Genomic DNA, 26,837 nt, shown 5'->3' with positions numbered 1-26,837 from the left:
TCTGACCTTGTGAGTCTTCATCCATGGCTTCCTGGTGGCAGAGACGGTGGGAAGTGGCTGGCAGAAGCTGTCTTTTGGTTCTTAAAATCACAGAACTTTATTCTGAGGTCACTTGGTTCCACTTCCGCTTTTAAGAAATGGGGAAAGAGATCTAGTATTTTGTCCAGAAAACCTTAGATGACCTCCCACCGGTCTTGTTTTCCCTCTCCCAGAAATCTGAAAGTCACTGGGTTTCTGATTCCAATCAAAACATCGTTCAGAAGCATTTATCCTGTTTTAGCAGCATCATCTAAATAGTATGCTCTGGCAGATGATGGGTTAATATTGCCAGCTAGAAATTCACGGAAGTCACAGTCCTTGGCCTCTAGCAACTTACAAATCAAGAGCAAGTGTTTAAAAATGATTTGTATTTGCTGTCAACTGAAAAGAAAAAGTTTTAAATGTGGTTTTTATTTGAAAGCCAAAGCAGACATTAAATCAAAATAATTTTTACTTTTTTGGTTTTGCTTGGACTTTCCAGTCTGTATATGTAAATGATCTCAAATTACGATTTAGATTTAGATAAGTGCTGAAGGTAAGTGGATATTCATTTTTCCCCAGGATGCAGAGGCGTCAGAGTGGGGAGGGAGGGGTGACATCACCGAGCCCTTCCCGTGAGGTGCGGATTGTCCTTCCCACTTCTCTGGAGGACTCTATGAAGCAAGGATTCCCCATGGTTAGGTTGCTAGTAACTGTGTGTGTGTGGGTGGGTGAGTGAGGTTGGAATCCAGTTCTGTCATCTGAGCCACACAAGCTGCTAAGAACCAGAAAAAGACTGATCTCCTGGATCCCAGTTATCAACATGAAATATATCCAGTTACGTTTAGGAGAAGGTCATCTGGTTCAAGCCTGCCTTTTATAGATGGAGGAGCCAAACCCTTAAAATGCAGAGTAGCCGGCCTGCAGAAGCACAGAAGGCAGTGTATGTGTGAGGGGCCAGGCATGGCCCTGCACTGCTGAACAGGATGCCTGAAGTGAGAGATGGAAATTCCATCTAAGAAAGAGAAGGCAGAAAAGTGACTGTTTTCATTCCCACACTCAAGGTGTGAATTCCTTTATTGAGTCATGATAATTTTCAAAAATTCTGAGTCCTGATACTTTAGACTCTCAGCCCAGCTTTTACCTCTTTGTCCCCAGACTCCACACTCTTCAAGGTGCCTCACAGTCCAGTGGGGGAGTGGGGGCTGCCTGGGAGTGGGGCTCCAGCAGCTGTACAACATTCTCTGTCACCCCTGGCCCCCTGAGTCCCTGGTTCCTTTGGTCTCACCTCTAGGCAACTGTGTCTTTCAAAAACTTCTTCCCTGGCACTTCCTCACTAATCAACAGAATCTTTTCCGAGGCATTGTCCTTTTATGCACACTTGTCCAGAGCTTTTGCTTTTATAATGTGCTTTTCTGCCCAGCTTCTCACTTGATCCTCATAAACACCCCAAGGGAGGTAGGAGGAAAGGGATTATTACTCCCATTTTACAGGAAAGGAGACTGAGGCTGCCCTCTTGGTTCTCCAGTGTTGTCAGCGAACATTTATGGGTCTCAACCTCACACTGGCCCAGCCGTGCTCCTTTGACCCAGTTTCTAGGTTTCTCTCTTTTGTTTTCTTTCTCACATTTCCCACAATCCCAATGGATTCTAAACGCAGACACATAACAAATACAGCTGATGATCTGTGGCTAATTCAAGGCTGCAGTCAGAAGTCTTTGCGTTGCTTTGGTGGTGTCCCACTAGACTCCTTAGCTGATTTCCAAGGGAAATGCGTGCCACTCTTGTTCCATGCTTGCAGTCTTTCCTGTTTATAATTCATCATCTAATCAGATCTTCCAGGGGATATAAGTATGCAAACTTCCGTCTTACCCAAATAGATCTGTTTTGGTTTTTTTTCCTTGCCTAAATGTTAGGCATCCAACCTGATGGATTTCACAAATTAATATAATTTATTTTCCATCTTGTCAGTGCAAAACAAAGGTGTTTTTAAGACAAAGCACTGAAGACCACAATCCTTCCTCCTCTTCTGTCTCTTGAGTCATCATCAAGTAAACAGTTCCGTAAACAAACATGTGTGGGTCTGTGTCCCTGTGGCATGGACCCACTGCTTTATTCCAACCTTAACTGGTTTTGTCCTAGTTAAATACAAAGTAGCCTTGTCTTATCAAAATGGAGAGTCTCGTAGCATCTGGACTTTCATCAAGGCCCGTTTCATCTGCTCGTAGCTGACGAACATCACCACATTCCAGGATCCCAAACGCAAAAAGGAGGGTGTAAATCTGATGAGAGAGACAACCACATGGTCAGGTGGGTGGACTGGAGTCCCCCTGAGATCTGTGTGCCCTCCCCGCTCGGTGCTGGTGCTGAACTCCTGTTAGTCACGAGCACTTCTGAGATGGTTCTGTCATTTTCTTCTCTACTGAAGGAATTTAGGCTGAAGTCAGAGTCAGGCAAGGAAAGAAAACTAGCACTTTGGGCCGGGTTACCGTGTTAGGAGGTTAATTCTCACAGTTTTATCAGGTAGCTATGATTGCTGCCAGTTTCTCTTCAGAGACCAGGCTGAGATAGCTCCGTTGAAACCACCTGACTCAACTCCGAAGCTGAGTGTTTCTGGGTTCATTTACAGCCTAAGCAGCCACCCCTGAGGAGGCTCCTGCCTCCACCTGGAGGCATCGCAAAGCGAAAACAACTTGACGCCAAGTTAGCTAATCTCCCAAGAGCCTGCCTGTCCCTGTGACAGGGAGAGAATCCTCACCTCAGCTGTGGTTCACCCACTCAGGGAGAAGCCTGGCTCCTGCCTTCCTCTTCAGCCTGTCTCTCTGCTAATCCCCTCCTGGTTCTCTCAGCTCCTGTCAGACCCTTCCTCCCACACCTTTGCCCATGTTGCTCCTTCTGCTTGCTCCTCTCCTTGCCGGGCTGGTTGTTCTTGGCTCTGTGGGACTTGGCTTGGGCACCAGAATCTCACACCAGGGCCTCTCCTGAACCCTCAGCCTGGGCCCCTCACTGGGAAGATGGCACGGAGGCAACACATGTGAACTCTGGGGATGGTCCTGAGTTCAAATCCCATCTTGACCAGCTTCTTAATCTTTCTCAGCCTCAGTTTACTTACCTGTAACTGGAGGACATTGTCGAGAGGATTCAATGATAATGGACAGGGTTCGGTATTAGTAAATCCTCAATAAATGTCCCCTGCTTGTTAGCTGCTCTTCAAAAGAAGCACAGCACGGGGCCCAGCACCCACGAAGTGCTCAGGGAATGTTTGCCAAGTGAAAGTACAAGCCGAGACAAGTGGGATGAAGAACCTTCTGATGGCGGCACTTATAGGAACAGAACTGTCAGCTGAAGCTCAGTTTCGTGACATCATCCCGGGGTCAAGGACATGTGTGCTTGTTGGGTCTAATAATGGTGGGTGTCAAAAAACCATCCTCAGTGGTGGAGGTACGAGGACCAAGCAAAGAGCTCAGTGTGGGATGGAGTGGGTGATGTCTAAAGGTCAGGGTTTGAGCTGTGGCTCTGCCGTTTAAACTTTGTGAGCTGGGACAAGTTCTGTGACCTTTCTGAGTCTCATTCTCCTCCTCAGTAAATGGGGAGAAATAGCCCAGTTCAGGGGGAGTGTGGAGATAATATATGTGAAGTGTTAACCCGAGTCCTCATGCTTAGTGACTTGGTGGTCATGGTGATTGTTCATAACTTTATTATAGAGAGCTGATTTTGTGCTGGGGACTCTGGGAAGTGGAAGATCAATACAGTTGACCCTTGAACAACACAGGTTTGAACTGGGTGGATCCACTTATACATTTTTAAAAAAATGTTAAATACTAATGATCTGAGATGGGTTGAATCTGTGGGTGTGGAATGAGGGATGTGCAGAAATGGCAACAGAGGAACCGCGTATATGGAGGGCTGACTATAAGTTGTACATGTATTGATATTTTCAACTGCATTGGGTGCATGTCTGTAAGCCTGGCATTTGTTCAAGGGTCAGCTGAATAAGCCAGTCTTTAGCAGCAGGGAACTTGTACTGTAGCATAGGGGATCATTTAAACTTACAAATACCATCCTACAAAGTAGGAAGTGGTGGGTACCGTAAAAATGGTATCAAGAAAGTACTGCTGAAGTTCACAGAGGGGTGTTACAGAGAAGTGTTACAGAGAAGGTGGTATTTTAACTAGTCTTGAAGGACAGTAAGGTGTAGAGGACGTGGATGGCACAGGAATGGCTTCCATGCAGAGGGAATTGTAAATGCCAAGAATATGTGAAGCACATCGTGCACATGGGCTGTCGGCAGTGGTGATCTGCAGTGATGGCAGAGGGTCAGGGAAAAGTCTCAGGATTACCAAGCACCTTTTCCTACTCCTCCCCTGCCTGTGTGTTTGGGGATGCACTTGGATCTGTGCCTAGTCCCACCCTTTTTTTTTCTCAGACAAGCCTCCCTGATCTTCAATTGAGATTTGGTCCCCTCTTTTCAAAAAAAATATTTCCTTAGTTCTTTATATTGTAATTTTCCTTTGTGGCATTTACATCTGTGCTGTTCAACACTGCGTTTCTAGGTGAACCCATGGCAGACACACTCTACATGGAGGGGAGGAAGGGAAATGGGGAGGGAGGCCTGGTTCTCTAGGAGGGTGTGCTGGTGACAGGAGGGGAGCTCACCCCTTGTAGAAGGCTGTGGGGCCCTCCTGGGTCACCATCTTCAGCATACAGTTGAAGGGGCTGTGGTACTGGCCTGGGGGCGAGTTCATATACCGCGTCTTCACCACGTCCACTGGGGAGGCCACCAGGGTGGCACAGAAGCCAGCTCCAAAGGCAGAGACAAAGTGGCAGGGGAAGTTGTCTGTCGCGGGGTGGGGAAGAGCAGATATTGGGCTGTGAGATGAAGGGCCCTTGTTTTCTGTTTCACGTGTGTTCATTGTTTGTCCCTAAGGAAACTGAACTCCTTGAGTGTGAGGTTAGTATAGTCCAGTGCTTGTGCTCAGTCATATCTGACTCTTTGTGAGCCCCTGGACAGTAGCCCACCAGGTTCCTCTGTCCATGGGATTTCCCCAGGCAAGAATACTGGAGTAGGTTCCATTTCCTCTTCCAGGGGATCTTCCTGACCCGGGGATAGAACCCGTATCTCCTGCATTGCAGGCGGATTCTTTACCGTCTGAGTCACCAGGGAAGCCTAAGTATGAGGATAGTGTTTTCCAACTCTCTTGCAGTGCCAAGGTGGAGCTCTTGATAAGCACTCACAAAACTGGGCTGTCCCAGAGTTGGAAGCTAATCCGGCCCAGCCACCTCATTAGAGGGAACTGAAGTCAGAGAAGGTGACCCTTGCTTGAAGGTGACAGGAGTAATGGTGCTGGGCTGGAACCCAGGTCTCTGGCCTCCTGTCTGGGGTTCCTCCTTCCTCATCCTAATGATGTACCGGGCACCATGCCTCCCTCCACTCCTTCTAAAGCCCAGTTGCCTGTGGGTGGTGCCCACTCTGTGGAGTCCCAGTCCCCTCCAGACTGTGGGAGGGCTATCTGCCTGGAGCCCAGGGCCTCACCGGTGAGCAGGTGGTAGTCTAGTAGCTTCTCCTTGATGATGTCATAGGTCACCATCTCACCACAGTTGACAATGGCATTCCTCGTGATGTTGGGCAGAATTCCTGTCAGGAAGGGGGTGGGGCTAATGAGTGGGAAATAGAAGAAGTGGACCCCCTGGCTGCAAGGCCACAGGCCCAGTTGGGGGATATGGTGTCTCATTCCAGTGGTCAAAAGGAGCCCACCCTAGATGGGCAGATTCCACACTTTCCTTTCCGATGTTAAAAACTCTCAGATTATCCATGTCCATCTTACAGACTTGTGTATGTTTGGGCCACATTTCAGAGGATAAACTGCAACATCCATCAAAATTAAAATATGCCTCCCTGAGACCTGGCTAGAGCCAGAAGAGGAAGCCTTTCTTTGGGAGAGAAATGGTAGGCTTTTGAAACAGTGACAGGGTGCAGCCATGGCAGAGCCTTTGGAGAGGGTGGAGACCACCCGCTGGTTTCACAGATGAGGGCTGGGCTCCGGGAAGGCACACAGCAAGTAAGGCTGTGACTCAGGTGTCCTGCCTTTAACCATCACTGGATCATTGTTTTCTTCTGCAAGATTCATGTGACCCCTGGCCACATGTGGGAGAGACAACATTATTTGTCAAGGTGGTCACCACTCAGACACATAGGGAACCTTAAAGCCTTGTTCCCAAGGAAGCCCCCTCCTCATGACTGCTTCCCCCAGTGGCCTCTGCTTCTCCATGTCCAGCAGTCACCCCTCATAGGCCACTGCTGGGGAGGCCCTTCTCTCCATCTCCACACACTGGAAGCTCACGGGAACTTTGAGGCCCAGCTTTCATATTGCCTCTGCCCCGCAACCCCCCAAGCCCTCATGGCCTGCACCTCTGTATGAACCCAGCACTTCCTGCCCTGTAGAGTGGCTGCTCCTTGACTTGGCCCTACCCCCCTGTGACTGGGAGCTGTGAGGGTATCCTCTGTTCATTTCTGTCTCCCCACAGCCCTGCACGTGGTGAAGGGTTGGTAAACTGAACTGAATTTGGGGCAGTATGGCAGGTCAGCTGGCACATTGGGATATGTTAGGATATTCCTTTAGATCTGCTGGAATAGTCCCAATGGGAGCTCTCTGCTTGCTCAGTTCCCTGTCCCAGCCCTCGGGTGGAGAAGGCGCTGCCCAAGAGCCCCAAGCCTGGAGCCCAGACCTACCTTTCCACAGGCCCCGAACCCCTTCCTCCCTGGCGATGGTCCTGTAGGCATCCATTGTCCCACTGTACTTCCTGTTGCTCCCCGGCCCAGTATGCATGCTGGCCTGAAAGCGGATCTTCACCACGTCTGTGGGCTGGGCACAGGTCACGGCCATGGCCCCCGTGGTGCAGCCCGCCAAAATCCGGGTAATGATGCTGGAGTCTGGAGAGGAGGAGAGCAAGCGGGCCAGCGTTGTACTACCCCACACCTCTGCAGGCCTGATGCTGGTCTCTGGGGGCTGCCCCTGCCCCATGCCCACCTCTCCCAGACCAGGGTTCCGGATCCTCCTTGACAGAGGCTCAGTCTCCTCATGAGCCTCTGTTACCAGCTTTCCATGCCCCAGCTCTGCCTCTGAGTCTGCACCGCTCTGATCTCCTGACCTACAGCCTAGGTCCTGCTTTGACCCACCCCTCAGCACTCACGGTCTGATCCCTTGGGGGTGTAGAACTGCTTGACAGAGTCGTAGAGGCCGATGCGGATGGAGGCAAAGCTCATCTGGCGCTGCAGGCCGGCGACCAGCCCGCTGTAGAGGCTGCGGGGGCCCTCGGTGCGCACCATGGTCAGGATGGTGCCCAGCACCCCGCGGTACTGGGCACTCCGGGCCGCCTGGGCCGCCTGGTTCTCCCCCTGGATCTGAGGGACACCCCGCAGAGTATGAGGACTTGGGTGGGGGGTGGGCGGGGCTGTGTGCAGGGGGCCCTGCCTGGGGCTGGACCTTGGAACAAGCATAGTCACAGTGTCACATCTCAGTAAAAATGACAGTTCTGTGTAGCAGTTGCCAGCCCACAAACTGTTGTATATAGTGTGGTAAAATGGAGGGTAATGGTTTTTCTTGTTACAAGTTGTCTGTGACTTGCCCAAGCTCACACGGTAATTCTTTACTTCTTACTTTATGGCTTACAAATTAGGGCAAGGCCATATAAGGGCCCTGGCACGTTCTGCCAAGGAATTAAGATCTTGGGTGATGGTGATGAGGGGATGGTGAGGTAGGGTCATGGATAGTGAGTGATGTGCTCAGGGTTCTCTGTGAGGAAGGGCAGGAGGTGCCCTGGTGGGCACCGCAGGTGCCCTGGTGGAGAACTCAGCCCCTCCACTGTTGGGAACAGTGACCCTTGGCCAAAGGGCACCTACCTGCAGGCGGACCTTGGCTGTGTCCAGTGGAAAGGTGAGGAGGTCAGCAAAGCAGGCCGCCGTGCCCGCCCCCAGGAACTTCACAGCCGTTGTGGGGGGCCTCTCTGAAGGTTTCAGTCCAACCATGGTCCCAGAGGCTCTGCCTGGTCCCTCCAGGGCCCAGTGGAGGTCCAAGGAGAGAGGCTGCTGCCCAGCCTTGGGCTTCAGTGCATGGAGGGAGCTGCAGGAGACAGGCCAGGGGAGGGCATGGGACGTGTGCCCTCCAGGCCCATCCCCAGGTTCCCCTCAGCACCAGGAGTGGGTTTGTAAGTGAAAAACCTGAGCAGGGCTGTCTTAGCTGTGTGGATTTGACTTATAAGAACAGGTCGCTTTCCTCCCGAATCTCTTGCCATCCTCACCCTGCCCTTTCCCTTCCCCGTTGGAAGTGGTCTTCATTGTATAAAGGCTCAGGCAGAGACAGACCTGGTTCTGACTCCACACCACAACCCTCTTCTCCTTCCCCAGCCTCAAGCTGCTTCCTGGGAAAGGCCTGCTCCCTGGTGTATGGTGGTGGTTTAGTCACTCAGTTGTGTCCGGCTCTTTGTGACCCCATGGACTGCAACACACCAGGCTTCTCTGTCCTTCAACTATCTCCCAGAGTTTGTTCAAACTCATGTCTATCGAGTCGGTGATGCCATCCAACCATCTCATCCTCTGTCAACCCTTCTCCTCCCACCTTCAATCTTTCCCAGCATCAGGGTCTTTTCCAATGAGTAGGCTCTTCACATCAGGTGGCCAAAGTATTGGAGCTTCAGCATCAGTCTTTCCAATGGATATTCAGGGTTGATTTCCTTTAGGATTGACTGGTTTGATCTCCTTGCTGTCCAAGGGACTCTCAAGAGTCGTCTCCAGCATCACAGTTCAAAAACATCAGTTCTTCAGAGCTCAGCCTTCTTTATAGTCCAACTCACATATCTGTACATGGCTATTGGAACAACTATAGCTTTGACTATATGGACCTTTGTAAGCAAAGTGATGTCTCTATTTTTTGATATGTTGGTGTATGGAGAGCTAGCCCAGCCTTATCACTTTAGGTCCTGCCATCCCAAATCAACATGGTAGGGGTGGGAGGAGAGCCTGGGAAGGTGGGCAAGACTGCAGCAGCTGGAGAAGTGGGAGGGGGCTCCAGGCGCAGGGAAGGGCATGCTCTGTGAGACAGTCCAGGGCAGGCTTAGAGGAGGAGGAGGGAATGGCTACAGGGCATGAGGCTCTGGGGGCGGAGCGCTACACACCGTCTCACTGAATTCTCACAACTTGGCTGTGGGGTAGCTTCTCTCCTCTTCCCACTTTGGGCTCAGAGATGTTGGCCTGTTCAGGGTCACCAGTGTCAGAGCGTGGGTCGCTCCGCTCTCCTAGGCTTGAAACGGTGCTGGACAGAGGGCAGGATGGTATTTAAATCTATTTTACAGGTGGGAAAAAGAGAGGCTTAAGATGGAGAGAGACTTCCTCAAATTCACAGAACTGCAGCCAGGGTCTTGTGGTGGCAATAAGACCCCCTTCACCGTGCATTCCACTCAGCGGCCCCAATGGATGTGGTAGAATGGATGTCCACCATCTTGCCTTTTTGTTGCGGGTATTCAAAGCCCTTTGAATTATATGCAACCCCACTCTCTGGGGACTTAAGTGCTAAGCATGTGCAACAACAGCTTGGTGAGGAGGTTTGGTGGGCACTGCTGTCCAGGCTGGCAGAGGAAGACAATGCGCCCGGGGAGGCTGAGATCGGTGCCTATCACAGTCAAGGCTTGGGATCCCGCTGCAGGGTTCGTCCCACAGCCTCTCTCTCTGCCTTTCTGCGTTGCTCCCTGAGGGGCTGATATGGAGCTGAGCCTGGTTGAGGGGACAGCATGGCAGACCAGCTGAGGGAACACCGTCCTCCTTCCCATTTGCCCAATAGAAGCCCAGCAACTGCCAGGAGGCTTGGTCCCTGGTGGGGAGGCTCTGGCTCCTCTTTTGGGGTTGGAATGCATGTGTCCGAGTGAGTGCAGGAGCAGCTCCCAGTGCCCTCATCCCGTCAGCCTCTCTTCCCTCAGGCCCTGGCCTTTCCCCTGCCCATCTCCCCCTCTGACAGGAGCAGGGCTGCTCAGGGGTCTGAGGGCCTGACTCCCAGGGCGGAGAGGTCCCTGGGCGGTGTGTTCTCTAGTGTCTCTTATTGGTTGTGCGAGTGTCCCTTTCCCAAAATGTTTGGTGGCCACCCAGGCTCCAATAGGACCCTGCCGAGTTAGGTATTTTTACTCCGCTCTCAGAGTTAGGAACTGAGGAGCAGAGGTGGGACCCCTAGAGTCGTGTGACTGCATGCTCCTTGCCCTTGGCCCCTGGTGTGGAGTGTTTGTGATGGGCCAGGCCCCACTGGGTGGCTTTGAGCACTTCACGAACTGTGCCTTCCGGGCTGGGTCTGTCTCCCTGGGGAGCCTGTGTCCCCAGCCAGTGGGCCGAACCATCAGATATGGCTTCCCTTCGGAACCTCCTTGGTCCTTGGCTGCCTCTGTCCCAGACCTTCTTTAGAATTGACTCATTTCCCACCACCCCCCTTCCCGCTTTGGCTGCATGGCATGTGGGATCTTAGTTCCCTGACCAGGGATCGAACCTGTGGCCTCTGCAGTGGAAGCATGGAATCTTAACCATCGGACAGTCAAGGAAGTCCCTAGAATTAGCTCGTAAACTGCTGTGATTTCTCCCTGGATGGGGGCCCCAAATCAAGGACAGGAGCTACTTATCCCACTTCTCTGTGCAGCCTGGTACCTGGATGGCCTGGGGCCAGAGGGGCCCGGGGAGGACCAGATGACCAAGAGACCCCATGGGCTGAGGTGGGGAAATGGGGAAGAAGCTGAGATGCCCACAGTGTTCTTTGATGGAGGGGCTCAAATGCCCTGGCTGTACTTAATCTAGCGAGAATGGGGGCTGGCTGGTGTTTTCAAGTTGATGGATGACACCATCAGACCTGTGTTCAGGTCAGGCTGGTGTAGGCGTCGGGGCTGGACAGGGAGGGAGCCAGTGGAGGCTCTGAGACCAGTGAGGTTGAAGGGATGGTGCACCAGAGGTGTTGGAGTCTGGCCTTGGTCAGGAGCAGCAGCCAGGAGGCAAGCTGGAACCTGTTCCAGAGGCTGTCTTGAGCCCCCCGGGGGGCGGAGTGGATGGGCATGGACTCAGGCGGGGTGGGCTTTAGACTTTCAGTGGTCATGTGGGGGTGGGACAGGGGGAGGCCACCAGGGTGGGCAGATCCTGGGGCTGGTGCTCCCCAACCTCTTCCTTTATTCCAGCCTCCTGAAAAGGTACTTGGGAAGCCCTAGCGGCCAGGAGACCTATCCCACTGACATAGGTGGAGTGTAGAGCGGAAGTGCCTCCCTGTGCTCTGCTGGGGCACGAGGAACGGGGCATTCCCGCCTTGCACACCCAGAGTAGTGGTGCCCCGTTAACATCTGCCGAGCACTTCCCACACCAGACACTGCGCTGAGGGCTTTAGAGGCAGTGCCTAACTCAACCCCTTTATAAGGCTATGAGACAGTTGCTGTGATTGTCTGGGTCCAAGGGCCCCGAAGCTTTGAGGGCTTCAGCTAGTCACAAGGCTAGAGGGATAGAGAGGGATTAGAGCCCAGTCCGTCTGGCACCTGCTCCAGTCCCACCTCCCAGAGTCTCAGAGCGAGCTCAGGGAACCTGGAGTCGCTTGTTTACAGACTGGATTCTTGGCCCTCAGCCCAAGATTCAGGTCTGAACCAGGGCCCTGGGAATCTGCATTAGAAACAAATTCTCCGTGGTGGCTCTGGAGCAGGGATCAGAGTCCGTTCTGAGATGCCCTCGACCCCACCTTCGTGGCAAAGCCTCTCCTGCATGCCCGCTGAGTCGGGGAACCCCCCCTACTCAGGAGGGGGGCCCTCCTGGGGAAAGGGCTTTATGCTCTGGGGGAATTGTGGGGACTCTGGGCCAGACTAAGGAGAAAACCACATCTTATCTTTGGGGATTTGCAAAATCACAGCTGAGGCCGCCAGCAGAGCAAAAGGGAAGTGAGTCCTTGGTGAGTGACAGGAGTAGGGGGTGGAGTCCCAGCCCCAACAGTGCCCTCATCAGGGCTGCCTTTCCCTCATCCTGACTCAGTCCCTGTGTGCCACCAGCTCTGGCTGCCAGCTGCCTTTGGGGAGAACATGGAGAAGGAAGATGGGGTGGAGGAGGGTGGGGTCTTACCTGTAGGGGCAGCCAGGGTGGCGGAAGCATGGGGCCTCTTTAAGGCTCCTCAGGGCTCTGTCCCAGGAGGCGGCAGCAGGGATCTGATCGCCCCTTTGCCATTTGCTGGAGTCTCTGCAGCCTCTGGCTTGGCACCTGTCTTTATACACTCTGGCTGACCTGAAACCTTACCCTGGAGTAGCTACTTGACAGCCTGGTCACTTGACCAGAGGCGGCTGATGCAGGGCAGAGAGGTGAGGGGGGAGGTCAGAGTTCCAGACCTGCTTCAGTTCCCTTGACTTGAGCTTCTTTAAAACACCCCATTCCAGTTGATGAAAGAAGAGTGCCTTTGGGTGATGAGGGTGTATATGGGGTGGTGGGGGTTGGACTTGCCACTTTTGAGAGTCCAAAGGCCAAGGCTGCCATGATGGACTGGTCAGGGCTCCCCTGGGCCTCCTCTTAATAGGAACAATGGTGATGCTAGCTCATTTCTTGGTGCCTACTATGTGATAGAAACTTTACATACATTGTTTCTCTCATAACTCTTACAAGGTAGGTACAATTAGGAGTCTTTTTTTTCAAAGCTTTATTGAGATATAATTCCCATGCAATTTACCTGTTTAACTGGTACAATTCAGTGGTTTTTAGTGTATTCACAGTTATGCAGCCATCAGTCATCACAATTTTAGAACATGTTCGTTACCTCCCTCCCCACACACCTCCGTACACATCAACAGTGTCACTTGTTTTCCCTTTCCTCCAACCCAGGATTCTGCCCAGGCAATCATTAATCTACTTTGTCTCTATAGATTTGCTTATCCTGAACATTTCATACAAATAGAATCACACAATATGTGACCTTTTGTGACTGGCTTCTTTTACTTACCATAGTGTTTTCCAAGTTCATCCTTGTTGGATCATGTGTCAGCACTTCATGACTTTTTATGACTGAGGACTCATGCATTTTAATGCTTAGCTTAGAGAGGAGAGAACTGATTGTTAGGGAGAGATAGGGACTTGCCGAGGCCATACAGTTATGTGGCAGGGCCTGACTTCCAGCCTGTAAATGATAATGTACTTTGGACCTATCTGCTGTGAATACTATTCTCTATGACATGACACTTGGAGGCTTCAGCATGGACACCACTGGAGCTAAAGGGATCTGGGGAGGGTGTGTGGGGAAGGGAGGGGAGGCTCCCTTGCAGCAGCCAGTGGCAGGCACTGAGGGTAAGGGTTGGTCAAGTCTGAAGCTGGGAACCAGGTGGCCGAAGAAAGAGGGAGGGCAAGGGGCAGGGGAGGAGAGACGGAGAGGTGGAGGGGATGGGAGTTAATCTGGTGGAACAGAGGCCACTTCTAGACTTGGGCGCAGAGCCACGGCCACAGTACAAGTGGTTACGGGTCCAAATAATCAAGTACCAAGGTCCTCCTCCTCGGGCCAGGCCCTGCCCTAATGTCAACAGAACAGGCAGCTGGGCTAGTCCTATAAGGGGAGTGGCTGCTCCGGTCGCTGAGGTGGGGAGGGCTCTGGAAGGAGGTTTTTGACTCCACCTGAGAATGGCAGTCTGGAGGTGGTGGGGGACTTGCAGCCAGGGGGTGTGGAGGGGTAAATAGGGGCAGTGGGCCCTGGAGAAACCCAAACTGGGGGCAGCTGAGCTCACGTGGGCCTGGGTGCTGAGGGCAGGGTCAGCCCTGTCTGCTTTGGCTCCGTTTCCCCAGAATCCAGCCTGTGCTAGAAGTTCCAAGTTGGCTGCTATGGGTTGAAATCAACCAGCCTCTGGGAGATCAGAAGCACCCCTTTTCAGGGCTCTGTGGTGGGGAGGGGGTGCGCAGAGGGAAGTGGGCAGACACCGGCTGGTTCTATCGGCTGTGGTGGGAACAAGTCTGCACCTGTGCCCGCACCCTGTGCTGCATGCTCGGCAGGATGCTTCTGAGCTGGTGCTGGGGAAGACAGCCGCCTTCTGGGGAGAAGTTGTGGTAAAGACTCTGTAAGAGTGGAGGGGGGCTCAGACCCCCTGGGTACCTCTGTGTTACCGGAGGCTGCCCTCGGCCTGAGTAGGAGTCCTTATCCTAACTCGACCCCATTGAATTATTTACAGGAGTTGGAGCAGGATTTAGGAATGTTCTTCACCTGAGGTTAAACCTCTCAGGACTGGACTTCTGATGGCCCCTCTGTAGCTTCTCTGTGGCTTCAAGGCAGGTGGAGATCTGGGCCTTGAAATCTTCAAGGCAGCTGGTGAGCTGAGAGGGAGACGCTGGGGAGAGGGTGAGCTGGTATCCTGAAGGTTAGGGGCCCAGATGAACAGATGAAGGGGATACGCTGGTCCGAGGGCCCTTGACTGATGAGGAAGGCAGCCTGTGTCTCCTCTGGGTCCCCTCTGGGGCCCAGCTTGCCGGTCTCACAGTTAGTGGTGAACTCGCCTGTCTACTGACTTGCTCTGGTCAGTGGGGGAGGAGTGGGTGGGGCTGACATTTCCTGAGTTTCCACCAAGGGCCAAGTGCAGGCAAAGCACTTTCACAAATGTCATCTCATTTAAGTTTCGCAGCAACCCACTGAAGCTGGGCTTGTTATCTTGCTTTACAGAGGAGATGACAGAGGCTCAGACAGAGGCGTAGCCAGGCCTGAGGGCACCTATCAGGAAGCAGCAGAACCAGGCCGCTCTCTGCTCTTCCCCGCTGCTGCATGTGGCCCCAAATGCCCTGCTGGCTTACCCCAGGACTTCAAGGAAGCCTTCTCTGACTGTTCCAGTCCACATGGTTTTCCCCCCGGCAACCTCCCCAAACTCCCTGAATTCACAACACATAACTGACTGTACCCTGGGCACAGAAGCCTTCTGATGTGTCTGGAGGTGTCTCATGTGGTGACTTACTTCCTAGGTACATGAACAGAGGCAAGTCATGTAAGTCTGTTGAGCTTCAGATTAATTATAAGATGCGAACCATAGTATGTAGGTTGTAGAGTTGCTCTGAAGATTGAGATGACCTGAGCTTGAGGGTGGAAAGCAGGGCCCTCCATGTTGTTCCCTCCTCTCCCTTCCCCTCTGCCCCTTTCTAATCCTCTCCACAGGCCCTGTCTGTAGTAGTTGCTCAAATGTGTGGAGTCTGACAGTCTACGCCAGAGCTATGTACTCATCCCAGAGAGATGGGGGATTCAAGCAAGCCTGCGGCATGAGACCCCTTTACTTGACTGACAGACTTGAACCAGCAGAGGAAATACTAGGTGTCACCCCAATCTGGACCAACCTAATCTTTGGGAGAGTCAGAGGTCTCATGGTGACCCTGGCCCCCTGGTTCCAGTTGAGCTTCTCCAAGGGCCGGTATGGTTGTCAAGCTTTCTCTCTGGCTGTTAGAGCAGAAACAAATTCCTAACACTCCAGAGGCCAACCCGGTAAACACTTGTGCACAGAACAGAAATACCAGTATTATTTTATTCAAACACAGGCAGGAACAATGACCTTCAGAGCTGGGTAAAAACAATAAGTTAAAAGCATGGTTAGAATTTCAGACAATCAGATAAAAAGTTCGAAGGAGGTAATTTCCCCCTCCTTTCCTACTGATTAATTCAACATAGCATAAAAATTTTACCTATAAAATACCCTTATTCCCAAGCAAATAAACTGGAAGTGGTCCCAGGATTTCCCTGGCTATGCCTGATGCCCAAACTCTCCACCCACCTTCCCCAACCCTTAAGGCAAAAGGGCCCATCATATTCAGGCAGAGGGTAGGCTCGTGTCAGCAGCAGGCTCTGTTGAGGACACTGGGAGGAGTTTCCCAGCTGAAGGATGCCTACTTGGGTCCCCTGGTCAAAAGATGGTGGGCCACCTGGGCACTGGAATCCACTGTGTCCCGCCTTTGTCTCACCATAGGAGGAAGCGGAAGTCCTGGCAGGTGGACACAGCCCCGGTTTGGGATGCTCCTCTAGTCTGGGGTGACTGGTGTCCAGGAACTAGGCTGGTGGTGGTCTCAGGGCTCTCACGGTCCTGAAGGAAGCCGGACAAGGCTGAGGGTGAGTGGGCGGGTCATCCTTCCCTCAGTCTTTTGGGCTGTATTAGTCCTTCTTGGAGAATTGGGAAGAAAATATCCGTGCAATCCTGCGAGTTTCTTCCTCAGGCAGGGTGGGTGGCAGCGAGCTGGGTCTGGGGCGACAAGGCCTTTGGGACAGGGACCCTCTGGTGGCCGTGCTCCTGTCCTGGAGAGGAAGAGGTCAGCGGGGTGAGCACTGAGCACACGGCACAGCCTGGAGATGACTCTGACTCCCCTCGTCTCTTGCTCCTTCGGCTGATGCCGGTACAGAGCTGACTGACTTACAAGGCACTTTACACACCTGCATGTGTTTAACCCTCACCTCGACTCTGCAGGCTGGTATGTGGTGCATGGATGGATGAGGAAATGACAGTTCAGGTGAAATAAACTCAGGATATACACCCCCCCCAGAGTAGCAGAGCTAAGATGTTCACCGCTGCTCAGACTCCTCCTGTGCCTCTGGAGGAGGAGGGGTGGTCTCCTCCAGCACAGGGGTTGTCTCTCGTTGCATGAGTCTAGACAAGTCATTCGTCCTCTGAAATGTGGGTGTCCTGTGTGTGACCTGTCAGGTGCCATGAAGCACATACCCACGGCTCTGCTACCAAACATTTCCCTGTCTTGGGCTGACGGCTATCACTAATCCCCTCACCTTTAATATTTATTTATTTATTCAGCTATGCTGGGTCTTAGTTGTGGCATGTGGATCCTCAGTCTTCTTTGTTGCAGCATGCAGGATCTTTTTTTTTTTTAAGTTGCAGCATGTGGGATCTAGTTCCCCGACCAGGGATCAAACCTGGGTCCCCTGCACTGGAGCACAGTCTTAGCCGCTGGACCACCAGGGAAGTCCCATTAACTCCTCCTTTAAGGTGAGTGCTTTTGGGTTATGGCATCATGGTCCTTTGGATTCTCTTATGCCTCATTCATTTGTTTAATCAATCCTTTGTTTATTTCTGTGCTGGGTTCCTGCCCTGAAGGAGCTTGAAGGATATAAGAAAGTCACCCCAGGCTGGTGGCGGAGAGCAGGGCCCTCGGGCAGAGGTGGAGGCCTGGCAGAGGAAGAGGCAGGTGAACTTGGCTGACTTCAGAGTGTGCAGTCTGTCCCGTGGATGGGTATCTCCTCCCTGCCCCACATGCTGGAAGCACACTGAACCACCACTCCCTAGGCACCAAGAACCAGCTTGGTGGAGATCCTAGAGGTGGAGACTACTTCCCTACTCCTTAGTAGTTCTGCTAATGGGAAACTGAGGCCCAGCTCCAGTTGCTTCTGGGATCAGTAATATTGAGTGAGCCCTTCTTTCCTTCATTTCACCACCTTGTTGTCTACTGTGAGAGGAAGAGAGAGACCAACTGTTCTTGACCTCCACAGCTCAGAGTTGAGCTGGCAAGACAGAGAACTATTCCAAGAATTAAAATAGCAGCCTGGAGATGATAGGGGGAATGGAAGTCAGGCAACCCTGAGGGTCTCCACCAACCTGGGATTCTAAATGCCAAGAAGGGAGGGCATACACCCTGACAAGCTCTCAGCACCGAGAGGCCACAGGTAGGTTCTCTGCTGGAGAACTGAGAGCAGAATGGAGCGTGGGGCGGGGCATGCTCAGCAGAGGTGAGAGTGTACTGCTCCCAATCTCCCAGACAGGCCAAGGCTTAAAGGGGAAAAAGGAAACCCACCTTGTGCTGATGGTACCTGCACCCTCTAATGCCTCAGGACAGGGAGGCCAGCTACTCAGCCACTGCCTGAGGCCCTCTCCCTCCAGACTGAGTGCTCCTGCAGGGCATGGCCGGAGTCTGATGCTGTCCCTCCCACTGGGACAGGCCTGAGATGGGAGCTTGAGAGCTGCCAGACCAGTGAATGGGCCAAGCCATGGTGACCAGAGGCTTCAGTTAACTGGGGAGGAGACTACCTCTTGTGACAAGTATCTCATTCATTCATTCATTCCAGAACCAGTGATGGCTCAAGCTGGAAGGGAGTCAGATGCTGACGTACCCCACAACCACAGAGATGAAGCTCAGAGCCTGGGAGCACAGAGAGAAATTCATGACAGAGGGAAGGACAGGGCAGCTTCACACAGAGCTGGTATCCGAGAAACACAGGGTTTCAGCACAGCTGGGGTGGGGTGAGGTCATGCCACTGGAGGGAGCAGCATGAGCGGGGCCTATACGTGCTAGCTGGGCCCACACTGTGAACCAGCCACAGGCAACTTCCCAGTACCCACACCCGGGCCCAGCAAACTGCGGGGGGGGCGGCGGCGGCGCTTATCTGCAAGGCCCAAACCCAGGGACTGACAGGACGGGGCTTGGCTCTGTGTCCTGGGCTGGGCAGAGCTGTGGAAGGTCAGCAGCATTTGGCTTATGTTGACCTCCAAAGGGTCTAAAATTGTCCTAACAGTAAAGTTTCCTTCTTCATCAGGGCTGCTACCCCAGGACATACAACGTTGGAGGGGCTGGGCAAGCTCCCAGGCTCCAAGCTTCATCTCTGTGGTTGTGGGGTACGTCAGCATCTGTCTCCCCTCCAGCTTGAGCCAACACTGGTTCTGGAATGAATGAAAAAATGAATGAGATATTTGCCACAAGAGGCAGTCTGCTCCCCAGATAACTGAAGCTGCCCAGAATAGGGCAACCCTACACGTATAACTATTCCTCGCTGGAGCTCTGGGGGCACTGGGAAATTGTCACTATGGCCTGTGCTTTGAGGAGTCTCAGCCTTCCTGGGGAGGCAGGAGAAGCCAACACTGAAGCAGGATCATCAGACTGAGGATGTCATATGGGGGGTGAAATCCCCACGAGGGTCTTTTCCAGAAGAGGGACTTAAAACAACATGAAGGTGGAATCTGAACAAAGCCTATGAGAAGGATGTTCTAGATGGGAGACTTGAGCAAAGGTGTGGAATGTCTTTGCTGGGAAAACAGTGAGGATGGGCCTGGCTCACTGCAGAAATGGAGAGCAGAAGACATGCCAAGACAGAGGGGGCTACAGTTCCTGAATGTCTGGGGAGCAACTGACCATATTCCTCTTGGACTTCCCAGTGATCTGTGTGTTAAACCTAGCAGTACATCAGGCGTCTGACTGCCCCATCCAATCTACGCAGGTCTGCCATTAACTTCTTCCACTTCCAAATATGGAGACCTGCTCTTTTCTGGGCACCCAGGTCATGAACATGGATAGGCCTTTCAGTCTATTGTTTGAGACTGATGTCTCAAAGGAGTTTCAGTGTCAAAGGTAGAACTCCACTGGGAGAAAATAAAGCATCAGGGAACAAGTAAGGAACAGTGGTGGCAGGAAAACATGGGGCCTCCTGGGGCTCCTCAAAGTGAGGAGCTGGGGCTCTCCGACCTTGGCCAGGGAGCTGGTTCTAGTCCTGGCTCTATCACTTCTTAGCCAAGTGGCTTTGGGCAAGTCACTTCTTCTCTGGGCCTTGGTTTCCTCATCTGAGAACAGATCAAGATGAGCAGATAATACAAGAGGAGCTGCCCTGTAACCCAGGGACTTCTCTCGGGCCGTGGCTTCCTGTTTGGCCACCTCCCTGTGATGCAATGTCTTCTCAGAATGCTCTAGCCCTCTTCTTTGGTCTGAAATGTGATCTGATCGAAGCCCCTGTGTTCTAGGTTCCCTCCATCCAGTCCCCAGATGGATGTCCCTAAATAGGCCACATGTTCCCTGGAGGGTGGTGGGTGCAGGTGCCCCCATTTACCCCTGCTTCAAGGTGTCCCTGGACCTTCTCAGAGGGAAGGTGGTGGGGTGGAGTGGGAGGAACACTGGGCTGCGGCCCAGTTCAACTCCCTCACTTGCTTGAGGCCAAAACTCTCTCTCTCTGGGTCCTGGTACCTTCATTACCAAGTGGAGCTGAGAACTCCCCTTCCTTGCCCCACGTCTACTGTGAAGCTGAAATACAATTCAGACATGACCAAGGCTCGGGTCTGATGTGCCATCCTCTCAAGGGAAGGGCTAAGTGGCACCAGAGCGGAGAGCAGAACAGACTTGCTGCTCTCAGACTGCACTCAAGGTGCAGTGCGAGTGGGTGCGGCACCTCCCAAGGCAAGCCCAGCACTGGCCACGCTCCCCTCCTACTGCCCCCCACTAGCGAGCTCCTGGGCCTGGCAACGGGGCTGAAGTTGCTTTTTATTCCAGAACAGATCCCTTATATGACATAAACAATGACTCAGGAGCCGGAAGTAAAACTCTCTAGAGCTGAAAACTGAAAGTAAACAGCGCCTGGTTCTGGCTTGGACAGCACTGCTGACAGAGTTGAGTGAGGCTCAGTACCACCGCCGCCTGTTCACCTTTCACCCCCTTGGCTGGCTGCCTCCCCTGGGGCGGCGCCCAGAGTCCCGTCTGAAGCCTGAGACTAGGACTTCCTTGTGCTGCAGGAAGTAGCAGACTCAGCAGCTGCAACTCAGAGCAGGGGTTAAGTGAGGACAAGATGTGCAGGCTGGGGGCCCAGCCCTGACAGGCAAGTCATAAATCTGACCATGGAGCCTGGCTGCGCCACGGCGGGGCTCCATACTCCAAGGGCCCCTGTAACCCTGCCGTAGAGCTCTGGTCATGTGGCTCTCACTACCTACACACTCCCACCTTTCCTCACGCCCTGATGCCTCCCTCCCCTCCTCCGAGAAGGCTTCCCTGAAAACAGACCTATTCCACAGGCCCTGGGTTACCCCTCAGCCCAGGCCTCAGTCTCCTAATCTACACAATGAGGAAGCTGGACTAGATCAAGACGCCTCAGTCTTCTGAACCCATGCACTGCCGGGGAGAGGGTTCAAAAGTCCTGGTTCCTGGGCAGGAAAGAGTAAAGCGACACTCCCGGAAGACTTTGGCCTCAGAGCTGCTCAGGCAACTTGAGCCGAGCACCTGTCTGTGGCCCTGCAGGCCCTCTCCCTCTAGGTACCTGCTGACTGCACGTGGGCCAGGTGGGCCACCAGCCAATTGTGGCTGTGTCCCCTGACTTCTGTACACCCTTGGCCAGAGAGCTCTTCTCCTCCCTAAAGCTTTGTGTGGCCTTAATCAGAAACGCTTTGACCTTTGGGTCTCCTCCGAGGGCTCTGCAGAGGGCTAGGGACTCGGTAGCTGAAATAGGGAGGCAATAGGTCAGGCTTCTTGCCCCAAGAGGGGCAGGTCAGCCAGGAAGTTCCCCTGGACTCCAACCATCCAGTCTGGTGATCTTGTGGTAGGCTGGGTTCCTCCACCAAGACTGTGTTTCTCTTAAATGGCTCTGGGCTGGGGAAGGGAAACCAAAGGACAGAAAAATTATTTGAGCTCCTGGGAGTAAAGAAGCTACCTCAGGACTCAGAGGTAAGCAGGCCACAGACTTCTGAGGCTAGGGGCGGTGGGTTGTGCTGACCTCTGCTCAGGGTCTGCACTGGACACACAATCAATTGCCAGGGCTCTGCCCATTGCTCTCCATCCTTCTGGAGCTGCCCTGTGGGGTCTAGCATCCCGTCTCCCCGTCCCGGGTGCTAAGCTTCTGCTGATGTCCCTATCTCTGTGTATCTTTCATACTAGTTCTCCCAAAATGTAACAGCATAAGAGGGGAAGTTGGCTCAATAATAATGATGGTTAAAAACAAAAATAGTTAACATTCATATGTCATGTGCTAAAAACTATTCTAAGCACTTAACATCTTATTCAGTTAATGCTACACAAGCTCTAGGAGGCAGGTACTATTACACTTTTCAGATAAAGGCACTGAAGCACAGAAAAGTTAGGTAACTTGTGCTAGGTGACATGGCTAGAAAGTGGCAAAGCTGAGTTCTGAACTTAGGCTGTCTTATTTGGAGGCCATGCACCTAACTGCTAAACAAAACTGTGTGGGAGTCTTTGAGGGAGGTACAGCTACAAACTAGGTCCATATTGCCTCCCCAGACTGTGTATGGCACCTCAGAAGGCCAGCAGCAGAGCCAGGACAAGAAACCAGGTGTGCTCCCAGCTCCCCAGCTGGTCTGGAGCACCTTGATCCCTGTGATGTCTGAAACCTCTAGGGTGGGAGAGGGCTGGGCAACTGAAAGCTTTCAAGGGGACACTCAAGCCTGGTCTTGACTTCTGCCTCCTACAGGACCCCTCATGATCAATAGCACCTGGCCCCAGGCCTCTGGTTATTCCAGGGGCTCAGATGACAGCTTGACTCTTGCTTTTCTCTTTTTCTCTTCTGACTGCTTCAACCCAGGGTGATCTTGCCCCATCTCTGGCCTCTCCTCTAGCACATATTGTTTGTACCTCCCAGTTACCACATTCTGTTGATTCTCTGAGAGGTTTCTTTTCTCCATATCCACAGCCTGCAAAGCCTTTCCTTCATCTTTGCTGACGTCTACTCATGCCGCCCCACATGGCTCTGTCAGCCTTTCCCTGTACTCATTCTCTTTGTTTTGGTAAGTACTAATATAGGCTAAATGGCATTTGAGAAAGTTGAGTAGTTTGGTGGCCAGTGCCTCTCAAGGAACTGTGCCCTCCGTGAAGACAGGGTCCATGGCACCAGGTCCAGCATTTCTACATTAGACAAACGAACTTGAAGAAGTTGGTAGAACTTAACATATACAGATAAATCCCCTGGGGAACTGTAAGCTTTGGCGGGTGTGGGGGTGTGTGGAAGCGTGGGGGTTAGGAAGGGGCCACAGCTCCTTCTCTACTTGTGTACAGAGTTCAGGACTTTGCAATTTGCTGAAAGATGTACATTTCAAGTTTGAGGCCCTAACTACTTTCCTACTCCTTGGCCTGTCTGTCCTCCGGTCACTTTGGTCTCTCCTAGTCATCAATGGTTACTGGAGGGTTCTGAGTGGAGGAGTCACATGACTCATGATTTACTTAACATCTTAAAAACTTAACAGGAAACAGAAAGGCAAGTTAGGAGGCTCCTTGGCGGGAGATGATGGCAGTTTAGACAAAGTAATGCTTGGAGTGTGAGCAGTGGCTGGATCTGAATTTAAAGGCAGAGCAGCCAGAATTTCCTGGTGGATTAGAAATCAAGGCATCAGGGAGGATTCCACGGGTCTTGGCAGGAACAACTAAACCAGAAAGAGAATAGCTATTAACTGAGAAGGAAAAGACTGAAGAACAGATTTCAGGAATACTCTGGCGCTGAGTTTTGGGTATGCTGAATTTCAGATACCTATTAGATATCCAAGTTGAGATGCTACATAGGCAGCCAGACATATGAACCTAGAGTCAGAGGATAGGTCTGGGCTAAGATGGTCATTATGAGTCTTCAATATATAAATGGGATTCAAAGCCTTGAGATCAGACGAGGTCATCTAGAAAGTAAGTGTGAATAGAGAAGTATAAGACCACATCCTGGGTCACCCCTGTATTCACAAGTAGAAGAAATGAGGAAAACCAGCAAAGGTGGCTGGGCAGGAGCTGCCAGCAAGGGAGGAGAAGAACCGAGAAGCACTGATGCCTGTTTAAACAGGGAAACAACTGTTCACAGGAGAGAGGTCAAGTGTGTCCTATGCTGCTGACAGGTCAAATAAGCTGGGCACTCAGACTGAATAACTAGTTTAGGAATATGGAAGTTATTTTTTTGACAACCTTGAAGAATCCCTCCATCCTCTGGAGTAGAGTGTGGTAAAAGTCCATTACAGCGGGCACGGCCGGTGGAGATGCAGTTTGGAGAGGCACAGCAGTGGGAGAGACTGGGAATGAGTAGTGGTTAGAAACAGCTGTGGAGGAGATGACTGGGACAAGATAATGGAATGGTGAGGAGTGGATTCAACAATACTTAGGGGACAGAATTAACAGGCCTCGGTGATAGACGGCTATAGGTGTGGGGGGTAAAGAGTAGGAGGAGGGGAGGAGGAAGGGAAGATGACACATATACTCCGGCAGGGTAACTACTGGATGGTGGTCGCATCTACTGAGATAAGGTATGCACGGAGTAGGGGCAGGTGTGCAAAGGAAGCTAACAGGCTTAAGTTCTGGATGTGCCGAGCTGTTTGTAACATCAACTAAAAGACTTCAGGATGCTGCTGAACCCACATGTGTCTACAGCATGGCAGAGAAGTCTAGGCTGAAAGTAAGGATTCGAGAGTCAAACTGTAATAACTGAAGTGGCTGAGACTTTCCCAAAGAAACATTTGCAAGAGCAGAAGACATAAGCCTGGGGAAAACAACACATACACTAATGCTGTTGCACCCTCTACCTCCTTTTTAGGGAATTTGATAAAATTAATTTGCCCCTGGCAACAAAGCAAACAGAATCAGATGTAACTATAAACAAAACCAGGGAGCTGTCCTGGTGAAGAGTTACTTTATCACAAAGAAGGAAGAGAAAGCAGAAATAGCAGAACCTGACTGATTTGTAAGTATCGGGTGGGCGAAAAGGTTTGTTTGGATTTTTTCTGCATGTTATGGAAAAACCCAAACAAACTTTTTTTTGCCAACCCAATAATTTCAAATGTGCCACTGGATGGCTGTGGAGTGTTCCCGCCACACCCGCCATCCTTCTCCCTCTTTTGCTTCTTGAAGAGATGAAAACCAGAAGATCAAACAGTCATGAGGAAGGAGGGCTGAGAACTCCCCCTACACTCTCTGTGTGACACCTGGTTCTGTTCAGTACAATCAGGCTTTCAGGCCTTATAACCCCATCTGACAGATGACACCGACTCAGAAAGATCAGAAGATCTGACAAAGGTCACACAGAGTCCTGTATCCACTACACTGTGGGGGACAGAGGGAAAACACCAGTCTCACAAATGCTGGAAGTGGAGACTGTCTGGGAAGTTAAGTTCCTGGCTTCAGGTGCACTGTTTGAGTGTGGAAGGAGGACTGGGCCTTCCCTTAGATCTTGTGAAGCCAGGTGAGCTACTGTATAGCTGTCCCAGGACACTTCTTGAGAAGAGTCCAGCCTCTCAAAGGCTCCTCTTCAGCCTTCAGGGCCTTAAGTGAAGTCACTCAGTCATGTCTGAATGTTTGTGACCCCATGGACTGTAGCCTACCAGGCTTCTCTGTCCATGGGATTTTCCAGGCAAGCGTACTGGAGTGGGTTGCCATTTCCTTTTCCAGAGGATCTTCTCGACCCAGGGATTGAACTCAGATCTTCCGCATTGCAGGCAGACGCTTTACCATCTGAGCCACCAGGGAAGTCAGGGCCTTAGGAAGAGGCAAAATAGATGGAATCCTCAAGCTGGGGATATAGGACAAGGCTCCTGCCCTCCCCTGCCTACCTCTCACTTTGAGCTGTTGACTGTGCCTGAAACCTAACCAAAAACAGAAGACAAGAAAACAGAAGCTTTTATCAAATGGGAAACTCCATTACCACATCTAGTCCCATCTGCTTTAGTACCCGCCTTCTTTGCCTGCCTGGATGCTGCAGGGCGAGTTTTCTACTTCTCAGAAGGCTAACCCACACGTGCTCTGGATCCCATGCAATCTCTACAACCCAGGGCGTAGTTTCTCTATTCTCTTTCCCGCTCCAGCATCTTCCTCTTCTCTCTTTCTCTACTGGTCACTGTACTTGGCACTCAGAAAAAACTGTAGCCTTTCTCATAAAAACAAAAAACAAACTTCCCATCTCAGCTGCTACTCCACCCACTACTCTATACTTCCGATCCATATTCCTAGCCAAATCTATGGAAGAAGCTGGTGTCTCCATTTTGTCACCATTCAATCATTCTTAAAATTTAAATTACATATGATTTTGTGTTTTCACTGTGTAGCATACCAGAGAATATGTAACATATGTAAATTATGAAGCATAATAAAAATGAACATCTATAAATCCACAATCCAACCTAAGAACTAAAGCATCATCAATATTGTTGAATAGACTATGTGCTCTTCTTCCTCATCCAATCCCCTACCTCTACAACTATGTACGGTTGTAGTCAAACTGTTAAAAACCAGACACAAAAATATTAAAAGCAGCCAAAGAATAAAGGTCATATAACATTTGAGGCAACAGCAATGAGAATTACAGTTGTTTCTCATCAGAAACAATGGAAGTCAGTAGAATGTGGAGGGACAGTTCTAAATGGAATTGCTTGGTGGTCCCATGGTTAGGATGCAGAGCTTTCATTGCTGAGGGCTTGGGTTCAATCTTTAGTCAGGGAACCAAGATCCTTCGAGTGGCCAAAAATAAATAAGTAAAATGCTAAAGCAAACACAATTCAATTTTGAATTCTATAAACAGTGGGAAAAAAATAAGTTTGTAAAATGAAGGTAAAATATATCTTCAGCCAACTGAAGTTGACAGCATCAGTTCCCCATAGGTCTGCACTGTATGAAATTCTGAAGGAGGTTCTTCATGCTGAAGGGAAATGGTAATAGGCTGAGACCAAGGTGTAAAGGAGGAATGAAGCCAAGAGCATACGACAGAGAAAACATACTGCTACAAACACATCAAGTAGTGAGAGGCTCATAACCAGTGAGGATGGTCAGCATCCTGATGTTGCCTGGGTCCTGGGGATATTCAGTGCTGAATGAGACAATTCTGGGTGAACTGTGATGACTGGCTACCCTAACTAGGACCCAAGATGAGGTCCTAAGGAGACAGGTGTTCTGACAGCAGCAAACCATGGAGTTTTATTGTGGGCAAGAAAGAAAGAAGGCAGACTTCCCTGGTCATTCAGTGGTTAAGAGTCCGCTTGTCAATTCAGGGATCCCTGGTCTGGGAAGATTCCATACGCCTTGGGACAACTTAAGCCTCTGTGCCACAATTACTGAGCCCGTGTGCACTAGAGTTTCTCTGCAACAGGAGAAGCCACGGCTGTGAGAAACCTGCG

At 51.5% G+C, this 26,837-nt stretch overlaps 2 protein-coding genes across 3 annotated transcripts in view; both read right to left on the bottom strand.

Annotated features, from left to right (window-relative positions):
* Positions 1 to 1,059: 1,059 nt before the first annotated feature.
* Positions 1,060 to 12,232, bottom strand: UCP3 (uncoupling protein 3). The gene is made up of 7 exons (XM_065944205.1): positions 12,133 to 12,232; positions 7,918 to 8,137; positions 7,209 to 7,419; positions 6,748 to 6,948; positions 5,551 to 5,652; positions 4,674 to 4,854; positions 1,060 to 2,299 (listed from the first exon to the last, which is right to left on the bottom strand). Exons 2-7 carry the CDS (start codon positions 8,041 to 8,043, stop codon positions 2,185 to 2,187), a joined length of 936 nt encoding a protein of 311 aa, XP_065800277.1. The 5' UTR covers positions 8,044 to 8,137; positions 12,133 to 12,232; the 3' UTR covers positions 1,060 to 2,184.
* Positions 12,233 to 15,522: 3,290 nt separating this feature from the next.
* C2CD3 (C2 domain containing 3 centriole elongation regulator) overlaps positions 15,523 to 26,837 on the bottom strand; it is a 118,586-nt gene continuing 107,271 nt past the window's right edge. The window contains exon 33 of one of the 2 annotated variants that reach the window (XM_065945598.1): positions 15,523 to 16,297. In XM_065945598.1, coding sequence (XP_065801670.1) covers positions 16,157 to 16,297 — 141 coding nt within the window. In that variant the 3' untranslated portion in view covers positions 15,523 to 16,156. The other variant, XM_065945599.1, reaches the window with a different exon arrangement.

This window comes from Muntiacus reevesi, chromosome 9, assembly GCF_963930625.1.
Source record: "Muntiacus reevesi chromosome 9, mMunRee1.1, whole genome shotgun sequence".
In the NCBI taxonomy this organism is placed as follows: Eukaryota; Metazoa; Chordata; class Mammalia; order Artiodactyla; family Cervidae; genus Muntiacus; species Muntiacus reevesi.
This window is presented reverse-complemented; position numbering and strand designations above follow the sequence as displayed.

Bases quoted from the DNA above. Each gene is read 5' to 3' on its own strand.
- UCP3 (XM_065944205.1), bottom strand. From the start codon at position 8,043: ATGGTTGGACTGAAACCTTCAGAGAGGCCCCCCACAACGGCTGTGAAG. The intron at 7,420-7,917 runs GTAGGTGCCCTT...GGTGTCCCTCAG, and splicing joins CAGCCAAGGTCCGCCTGCAG to ATCCAGGGGGAGAACCAGGC. The intron at 4,855-5,550 runs GTGAGGCCCTGG...ACCCCGCGACAG, and splicing joins AGACTACCACCTGCTCACCG to ACAACTTCCCCTGCCACTTT.